The sequence below is a fragment of the Garra rufa genome, chromosome 19 (genome assembly GCF_049309525.1).
Source record: "Garra rufa chromosome 19, GarRuf1.0, whole genome shotgun sequence".
NCBI lineage: Eukaryota > Metazoa > Chordata > Actinopteri > Cypriniformes > Cyprinidae > Garra > Garra rufa.
Genome location: NC_133379.1, coordinates 42499765 through 42509917, shown reverse-complemented (window position 1 = coordinate 42509917; position 10153 = coordinate 42499765). Strand labels below are relative to the sequence as shown.

At 40.5% G+C, this 10153-nt stretch overlaps 1 protein-coding gene across 2 annotated transcripts; it reads right to left on the bottom strand.

Annotated features, from left to right (window-relative positions):
• Positions 1 to 64: 64 nt before the first annotated feature.
• On the bottom strand, positions 65 to 9011 carry klhl8 (kelch-like family member 8). Of its 2 annotated transcripts, none has more exons than XM_073825096.1 (10): positions 8960 to 9011; positions 7920 to 8110; positions 7280 to 7828; positions 6255 to 6441; positions 5970 to 6113; positions 5208 to 5319; positions 4850 to 5018; positions 3315 to 3474; positions 2999 to 3200; positions 65 to 2886 (listed from the first exon to the last, which is right to left on the bottom strand). In XM_073825096.1, exons 2-10 carry the CDS (start codon positions 8085 to 8087, stop codon positions 2763 to 2765), a joined length of 1815 nt encoding a protein of 604 aa, XP_073681197.1. In that variant the 5' UTR covers positions 8088 to 8110; positions 8960 to 9011; the 3' UTR covers positions 65 to 2762. The 2 variants fall into 2 exon arrangements, with proteins under 2 accessions (XP_073681197.1, XP_073681196.1); XM_073825095.1 differs by having other exon boundaries at positions 8926 to 9006.
• Between the last annotated feature and the right edge of the window lie 1142 nt (positions 9012 to 10153).

Genomic DNA, 10153 nt, shown 5'->3' with positions numbered 1-10153 from the left:
TTAAAGTCCAACATTAAATACAACACAAAAACATGTGACATGTCATTATGTTCTGAAGAATATGCTCACAAAATAGTACATTTGCAAGGGAGTGATTCTAGGTAATTTTTTAACTTTAAATAGAGTGATATTTTTTTAAACAAAGTTTAATTCTTCTTTAACAATAGCTTGATTTACATGTTTTTGAATGAAACAAAACATTTTTCCCAAAAACATTTCAGTCTGCACATATTATATAATCATACAAATGTTTTCTGTTTTGGGTCAAACATTTTTCAGAGACAGAAGATTAGCCTTTATCATAAAATCTCTTGACTTGACCAACTGCCTGAATTCTTGATTGCTCTGAACCCCAAAGACACCGAATGTCCTCTTCTCAAAGTCGATCATTTTATACAATGCAGGTTGTGTCAAAGCAGCTTTATGGTGTTAATCAAGAAAATAGTGTCAATAATGCAGGAGAACATTAACAGTCAATTCTTCAGTGAAAGTCAGTTCATTGCTAATTCAGTGATGTTACCGTCCAGCTCAGTTCAGTTTTCTTAAGAAGTGTCTGAGCAAGTCGATGCAAGTAACGATGCCAAAAAGGAAGTGTCTCCAACTAAGCAAGGCGACAGTGGCAAGGAACCCAAACTCCATCGGTGACAGAAATGGAGAAGAGAAGGAATCTAGTGTGAGAATAGAGCAGTAAATCCAAACCCCAGTTAGACCTGGAGAAACATCTGTCAACAGACCAAACCGTTGTTTTTCAAACACTTCCAGATTTTTTTTTTTTTTTTACCCAATGTAGACACATTTAGTTTCACCCTAGCGTGAAGTGCAGAACCCAATGCACAAATGTTCATTCTGATGACCGTACTGGATCCAGATGTTGAATTAAATACAAGTCTATCTGTTCACTTTGCTTTACACATTTGTTAATTCTGTTTCTTTTGTCATTCTAATAAAATTTAAACTTCAAAGTCCAAAGAGGTTTTCTCAAAACCCTTATGACAGCACATATTTTAGGGCAATATATTTTGAATAAAATCTTTGTGTTACACTTTAACCTTTTTTATAGCATGGTTACCAAATTGACAGTAAACTATAAAAAAAAGCAGCAAATACAAAAGCAAAATACAAATTACTCAACGCTGTACATTAAACTGCACACAAGGAAACTGTGGCTGATGTTAGATAATCTGTTTACTGTTGCAGGTGAAATGTACTACCAACCCATTTCTTCCAAATTCAGGGTTTTAAAAACAGAAAAGGAAACTTTGCTTTGTAATTTTATTTAATTGTTATAAGGTAAAAAAAAAAATTCACAAAAGAAAAAAAACTGAAGGAAATAAATAAACAGATATCGAGCAAAAGCACTAAAATGTACACATGGGTGAATAGAAGTGTCATTCTTCAGACATTTTTTTGTTTGAGATAAATATCCATCAAATATACTGCATTTAAACCAGCAGGTACAGAAATGCAGCTACAAGTAATAATTGACATGTCATTCTGTCCTTCTGGAGACAGAATAAAGTTGCACAAATATTAAATAAATCACTATATGAATATTATATTTATAGTTGTTTCACATCACTGAATGCAACATGGAAACATCTGTGACAGAAATATAATGTAGAACACATTTCAACAATATCAACAGCAGTTCTCAAATGTAATCAGATGTTTCAAATGTCACTGGAAACGCTGGAATCCAACCAATAATTACTGAATAAAAGCAACAATATGAACTGTTTTCCAAATCTAAGAAAAAAATGCATTAGACAAAATAAATATTTTATATTCATAATTCAAAGTCATTTTCAAATAAGACTCAAGTCACATTGGGAAAAGAAAACACAAATCTCAGTGTATTCCCTCACTGTATAACGGATCTGTTTCAAAACGTAGTATTTTTTTTTCACTTTTGACTAAAACATGTGAAAAAAGAGAATTCAATATAACCAAGCCAGAAAAGCGTTACATTTGTAATACACAAAAGCAACGTATTAAAGCATCTGAGCTTCTCTCAGCTTGCCGTTTAAGTTCATGTTTGGCAGTGAAAAGCACAACCTTTATCACTCATCATCACTCTAGAGTCTAGACTGTTCAGCACAAATCTAGATGTAAAACCAGTCCAGATCTTACACAGGGTTCCATTAAGACAGTCTTAACTCATAAATGAGACGTGCCTCACAACAGAAGTGTCACTGTCACTTCATCATGTTAGAAATGACTCTGCTACTGCTCAAGAATCTCTCATTTTGTCCGAATCGCATCTGTGATTGTATGCACGCAAACAAACAACCGGCTGCAGAACAATCTCTTTTTGATCGCTCTGTGTCCCAAAGTCAAAGTTTTTAAACTTGTGCATTTATGAGTATCTGATGTCATTCTGCCTTTCAAACACAGAAACGCTTCACTAAACTCATGTCGTGGACATTCAGAGAACTGAACTTTACTTCTGAACACTTCTAGTTTACAGATGATTTCTTATTGTCTAAGAGAGAAATTACTTTCAGCAGTTCAGGCAGCAGAAATCATCACAGACACCAGATACAGTGATCATGTGATCTCACAGCTAGAAAAAAAACAACACTTTCCACTAACACAAAATTAAAGGAAAAAAGTTCTCTTGTCATATAGAAGACAAGAGTTAATTCCATAAATACAGCGCCAGACACCTGATTTCAGAGCCACATTAGAGCTGAAAGCAGGTGTTTTCTGTGTATTGAGGCTGAAGCGCTAGTGTTGTAGTGTGTCATCCTATGACAATGTGGCTACATACAGTCAGCGACATTACTGGAGCCCTGGCCGACATCTCGAATCTGACTGATGTGAGTGGAACAGACGGCGACACCGGCACCGGCCCGACAGTGAGACACAGAGCCAACCAGCTCCCATCTGGTGCGAAAACACACACACACACACACACACACACACACACACACAGTCAGTAAATCTATGTGAATGAAATCACAATCTTCTTCAGAAATGTTCCTCCTTTGTGTCTCACCTGTTCATCCGGGGCTCGAAGGCCTCCACTGTATTCAGGTAGATGTTTCCATTGTGCCCCCCCACGGCAAAAACACGCCCCATCACCGTGGCAACGCCGACTCCGCCCCTGGGCGTGGTCAACTCCGCCACATACTCCCAGCTGTTAGCCCTGGGGTCGAAGCGTTCCACTGAGCTCAGCGGAGAATTATCGTCAAACCCACCTGCAGACAAACACGCGTCACATGAAGCGCACAGATATCAGTCTAGATATCAGAGTGTAGTTGGGTCTGTTTTTTTGGTAAGGTAAAATAATGATGAACAAATTCTGATTTTACCAACAACATAGAGACATCCGTTGAGTTCGCTGACACCGTTTCCTGCGCGCCGCTGCCCCATTTCTCGCACATCTGTCCACTTGTTCAGATGAGGATCGAACCGCTCCACGCTGGACAGCGACGCAACGCCGTCATTTCCTCCGACCGCGTACACATAGCCCTGATGAACACATCAGATAAAGCCAATCAAACCCCTGACACTCCTGAACAGAAAAGATTAAAGTCATTGGTCCTTCTCAAAAAATTAGAATAAAAGTGAAAGCTTGTCCAGGCTGGAGAACAGATTGCACAACAGGGCTGGGCTAAAAACAACATGTTATGATCAATGAAGCACAATTAATCTCTCATTTACATGTTATGTACACATAGTTGGTTATAATGAAAGGATTCACCAGTGTGTAGAACATGATTTATTATATCTACTTAACTGAACTCATGACGCTAACTAGCCACATAGGCTGTATGATCGTTTAGCTGTGTACTACAGCCATGTGGACCTTCCTCTGACAAACTTCTCTCTCACAAATAACAGACGACTTCCTGATTGTCCCACTGCATTTGGTGGAGCTTTTGTAAAAAAGCTATATAAATAAAAATGTATTTAAAGTGTAAGTGTGCTGAATGAAAACATTTTGAGTGGTATTGAGTGGATTCTGGCTAACCTAAACACCTCTGATTGGTCAGTGAGTTCGGCATTCAACAAACACGTCTGCGATCGGCCGTAACGCCAAACGCCGCTCTCAACAAGACCTCCACAGATCGCTCACGCACAAACGCACGGAAGCATCTGAAGGCAGAATCTTCTAGCTGTCATAATCGTGAGTGGCTTATTCTCTTCATAAGTTAAACTTGTAATCTTATTGCCATATTCAAGATATTCCTACATTTTTTTTTATCTGCAAAGTGCGGCGATGTTGCTAATATTCAATGACCAGCCCTAGTGTACAATCAAGTCTAAAGGCCCGTTCGATAACGATAAGTATATTTGCGTCCACACCAGTGAAGGATAACTGCATGTTTTTGTTGCATTTACACGACTTCAGCCAGTAGATGTCCTCAGCACACAGGGTTCGAGCGCATCTAAACAGTGAATCTCTCTAATGTAGTCCATGTAGTGGAATAAACAATACGTACTCTTTTCTGCTGCCACTTCAAAGGAGGCAAGACAATGTTCTCCAAACTAGCACTGAATTCCTGAGGTAATTTTATGTTTTATGTTACTCTGTTGCTGTGCGATGTCTGTTTGCTTCTCTACAATTTAGCATGCTAATTCAAATATGTAAGCTCTTTAAATTTGAATGAAGTCTGATTAGCTGTCAGTGTTTTATCGTTCATCAGCTGTAAAAAAAAAAAAAAAAAAAATTGTTCTAAAAAGAGATCCCAACGATATCGCTGCCCTGTGTCGTTATCGTTATAGTTGTGGTGTAAACACTGCTATTCTTTTGAATGTGAAATGATTTTTAGAACGTTATCTTTATAGTTATCGTTCTCGGTGTGATCGGGCCTTAAGCGTCTCACGATGAGGTCATTCGTACCCCGAGCGCCACAGAACCGACGCCGCCTCTGGGCGTGTTCATAGAGGCGACTGCGCTCCAGCGGTCCGACTCGATGTCATAGCGCTCCACGTCACTGAAGCAGGAGTTGTCATCCAGACCACCGATAGCGTAGATAGGACCGCCGAGAGCAGCCAGCGCAATCCCCCTCCTGATCCGAGACAAAACACAGGACAATATCTCATATCTCATTTCAATTCGTACAACATCTTTATTTTGCTGGACAGGTGAATGGATGGATAACTATAAATAATTAAATAAAAATGGATTACAACTCTTAATTTTAAGAAAAGCATTAATGCAGAACACCAGGTCAAAGAAACCTTGCTATTTGGCATACCGTTTTGTGTTCATGGAGGCTTTCATCATCCATTTGTTAGTATGTGGATCAAACATCTCCATGTTCCCGAGGTGCTCATTGCCATCATGGCCTCCAACAGCATAAACTTTACCTGTAAATGGATGAATGTGAATTTTTATTCATAGGTTTGCTTTTGCAGCGTCCACACTGCATAAAAACCTAATAAAACTGAATCTGATCCATTTTTTAACAGTGTTAATTATTTAACCAGAATTGGGTTAGGGATGTTTGATACTGATAAAAATCGATATCTTGATATTTCCCTAAATTAAGTTGGATATTTGTACTGCATTATTTGTTGAAGTCTTATGTTGAACCGACAGAAAACACTGGGTCATGATCTGCTGAGGTGTAAATGAACACAGTGCTGCGCTTCATTTGGAAATATGCAGACTTAGCCATTAGATAATCACGCTTTGGTAAAGTTAATCATGTCACAGCATGATATTACATTCCATTACTGTTAATGTTTAAAGCTTGGCGGGTGTTCATTTGGGACCCTGTGTACACCTATACTAGTACACTGCATTCTAATAGGCCACATCATGCAGTGAAAGCACGTTTGCGCTTTAGAGTTCATCAAATAAGACTACATCGACTCAACACAAGGACTCTCAAGTTGAAGAAAAAAAAAAAAAAAAAAAAAGTTTAAAACACTAAGCAAAAGTAAAAAAAAATTTGAACCCTTCTCTAATTCTTCTGAAATTGTTGTTTCATTTGCTTTTCATATCTCTTTCTCACCTGCTACTGAAATCACTCCCACGTGTCTGCGTCTGCTGTTCATTTCAGGCCCAAAGAACCAGCTATTTTTACTGATGGAGTAACACTCGATACTGCGGAACGGGTCACCGGAACCGCCCCGTCCCCCAACGCAGAACAACACACCTGTCAAAAGAAAGGGTTAGGTCTGAGTTAAAGACGGTGCGTTGAGTAAGACAGATTGTGAGATGTTTGAATGCTAAATGATGGAAAAAAACAACTAAATGTACGCAAGTGTGGAAAAAGCAGCACGGCTGTATTCCTGACCTGCGGTGTGTTTGCGGGGAGTCGTACGGACGGAATACTCAAAATCAGGCACGCTCTTGTTGCTGAGGTGCAGATGATAATTCCGAGCTTCATCCAAAAGGTCTCTGCAGTTCAAATTGGCCTTGATCATCTCCTCTTTGGCAACAGTGGCTGTGAGGAAATCCACCGGCAGCAGAGGAAGACGCACCTGTGTGAGAAAAGCCCACCAGAACTGCCTTTTATTACATTTCACAAGTTCCTTCTTACGGATAATAAACTGAGCGAAAGGTGGTGCGTATTTGGCGTGCCGTCCGGGAGAGGGGTCCGAGCTCGGCACTGGCCCGAACCCAATAAGCGCTCCCCCCAATGGGCTGAAGGTGAGGAGACGGTACTGACAAGACAAGAGCTGATGAAGGTAGGATTGTTGTGTTATTTATAGGGATTTCTCCTGTGCTGATCGGATAGGGAGAGTGATCGCTAAGGGTGAATTGGCCATGATAATTATCTGTGCGAGCTCCTCCCGAAATTTGTTAATAAAACATCACTTGCCAACAACAAGACCTCAAAAGGATCCAAGCCCATTTCTGAAATGCAATGCTGGATCTGTGCAGTGCCACCACTTACTGGTCACACACTGAACCTGGATCCTGCTGCATACTTCAACATCTGACCATGTTTGCACCGGTCCAACCATACTCAAACTTTTGTTGGACTTCATGGCCAATGGGTGTTGGGGTCTAGTGGTTGTGCACTGACCGTTGGTGCAAGACCACGGGAACCAAATGAGTCCGTTGCGAATCGGAGACTTTGCTGCAACACAGAACACCATTGACACTATTGTCCTATTTAATACTGTAAAGTTGCTTTGACACAGCCTGTATTGTTAAAAGCTCTGTATAAACAAAGGCGATTGATTGATTGAGGACCAGCAGGATATTTCAGCAGACAAATTTCCTCACGTAAAAGGTCATGTTACCTTATTTACTAAACAGTGCTTGTAAAAATGATCCCCAACAAACTTTCCATTTCGGCCCTGGGCAGCTAACCTGAGACATGATCTGATCCAGCCAGACGTCGTGGTGTTTCAGATTGGCTTTCAGCCATTTGACAGCGGCGTTGTACACTTGAGTCTCAGACTGAATGTTCAGGTCACTGGAGGCCAGCAGCGTTTTCAGGTGCTGTGGCGAAACGCAGATGAAATCCTCACACTCCACCACTTCGCTGAAATGCTCGCACGCGTAACGGTCGGCCATGTCCATCAGGTCCACCCTGTTGTGGCTCTCCGCAAACGTGCGAACGGCCAGACAGTTGGAGGGGTGGAAATGAGCTTTCATGTACTCGCAACAGGCGCGGGCGATCAACTCCACCTGCAGGATGCAGGCCGCGTACAGCAACGGCTGAACGTTATCCACCGTTAGCGTCAGGCGCGAGGAATAGGCGAAACGCACCAGGTCCTGGATGGCGTCGGCATCGAAATCTCGTATCTCAATCAAGTCCTGTTTGGCCTCTGACATATCTGAGAGGAACATGGCACGAAAGTACGGAACAACGCAGGCCAGAACTAGTTTGTGACATGGTATCAGTCTGTTTCCAACCTTGAGTGCAAAACAAAAGGGAGAGAACTAGAATTAGAATCTAACAGATGCATGAAAGAACAACCTACTGCGACCGAATTCATTCAGATACCTTCAGAGTGACGTCGCAGAGTTCTCCGTTCTCATAAAACTGTCTGAGGGAGTTGTGGAAATCCTTCCAGGCCTCTTTGGCCTCAAACACGAACGATCCGTCCGCCTCACCCTCGCTACTAGACGGCTGCGACGAGCGTTTCTGCTGCTTCCCATGTTCAGGTACCATGTCTCGCTCACACACGCCAGCACCTGCGCATAAAGAGACGCGTTCAAGAGCACGGCTGCACAGAACTCTAGACAAACTGAGTTTAGTGCAGTTAAAGACACAGCAGACAGAGTCCAATAAGACCTCATATTACTCACTGACGCTCAAACTGAATAAAATACATCACAAATGAGAAGACGGTTAAATCCCATGATTGACATGCTGTTGGTTGTCTCTGTTAAACAGCTCTTCTGAATGGACTCTGTGTCTCTGCTTCTCTCCACACAGAGATCATCTTTGTTCAAGAGTCACAGTGCACTTATTCTTCATACTGAGAAACAGACCCTTTGAAGACTGTGACTCAACTAGATTCATAACAATAGCAATCACAAACATGTTCATCTGAACATCACATGAACATTATAAGCACAATAAAGATCTTTCTTTTTCGGTGTCTTTTATTATTTTAAAGCAGGGATTGGCTCATATATGACAAACTATACTTTCAAAAACGCTACACCGAGAGATATACAGATAAATATTTAAAATAAACGAGATAATGACTGTCAAAGACATCGAATATTATCAATGAATTTAATGTTGTTTTTATCCTAGAAGTAACCACTTCAAAGCTGTTTGTCCAATTTCGTTAATATTTTGCACTAAAGACCTATTTATTTTAACAGTGTTTGTTGTCTGTACAATAAATAAATAAGGTTAATTGCTTAAACAACCAAAACACGACAGCATGAGGGAAAACGTCAACACAACAAACGCGACGGACTCAAGTACAGGAAATATCAGAGATTAACTTTACTGACGGCTCGATATTACACTAATTAAAACCAAATGAAATTACATGTGTGAATTTGATGTTTTTGTCGATGTTTTACCGCATTTCCAACAACAGCACCTCCACTATGAACGGATCGACGGCTCTTCCGTGTTCTGGTGCGCTATGAACTCTGGGTTTTGTAGTCCAAACCACAGAAACGATTTGACTCTGTCAAGTGTTCTTCAGACAGGAGATTAGCTGTTTGCAGTCAGGATAAAAGTTCAAAACAGAGCCGTCAAATGTGTGTGGTTTTTTTAATACAACTAAAGGATAAAACATTTTTACAAGCCTTTACATTTACTAATTTTTCTAATTCCAAGACAAAAGAACAGTATAAATTAGCAATAGCTGCACTGTGACAATACCATTAGAATCAGTTAGCAATTCCATTAGAATCAGTTTGGAGGAAGCTGAAAAACCTAATGGCCCCCAGGAGGCACTTTTAAATCTGTGCTGTGGTGCATCATGGGAGATGTGGGAAACCACATTTGGAAGATGATAGGGCTTGTTTGTTGTTTTAAAATCAAACAGCCTTACAAAACAAGAAATATGTTTACGTGGTTGTGAAATAATAATTTTGCTAAGTTAATAAATACATATTTATGACTGAAGTTTTGGTAATTGGCGCATTTAACCGCTGGTTGCTTGTATGTCTGTCAATGGTTGAGCCTGTGGGTATAAATAGCCACTAGCTGAAGCTCATTGAGGTGCATATCAATGAGTTGAAGTAGTATTGTGATTAAGAAGTTTTTTTGTTTGTCTTTAATGCTTTAGTACAGTGTTTCTCAATTCCAGTCCTCGGGGCCCACTGCTCTGCATATTTGGTATGTCTCCCTCATTTAAGGCACCTGATTCTGATCATCAGCTCATTAGACGAAAGATCCATGAACTGAACTGAGTGTGTCAGACTCAGAAACATGTGCAAATGTGCAGAGCAGTAGGCCTCGAGGACTGGAGTTGAGAACCACTGGCTTACATGACCCGAACACATAGGAGATCTGGGGCCTCATTTATAAAATGTTGCGCAGAAACCATCCTAAATTTGATCTTACGATCATTTTGTCTAATCATACACTGTGTGTACTATGTATGTATGTATATATTGCATATTGTCACTCTGTATAATCCTGTAGGTATGTAACTGTCTATATGTAAATTGTCCCTGCACTGTCTGGAGCTCGCTCCCAAGAATTTCACTCACCTAGGCACAGGTGCTGTGGTGATGTGACAATAAAAGTGATTTGATTGATTT

Bases quoted from the DNA above. Each gene is read 5' to 3' on its own strand.
- klhl8 (XM_073825096.1), bottom strand. From the start codon at position 8,087: ATGGTACCTGAACATGGGAAGCAGCAGAAACGCTCGTCGCAGCCGTCT. The intron at 7,829-7,919 runs GTATCTGAATGA...TTTGCACTCAAG, and splicing joins TCTGCGACGTCACTCTGAAG to GTTGGAAACAGACTGATACC. The intron at 2,887-2,998 runs GTGAGACACAAA...TTTTCGCACCAG, and splicing joins TTCGAGCCCCGGATGAACAG to ATGGGAGCTGGTTGGCTCTG.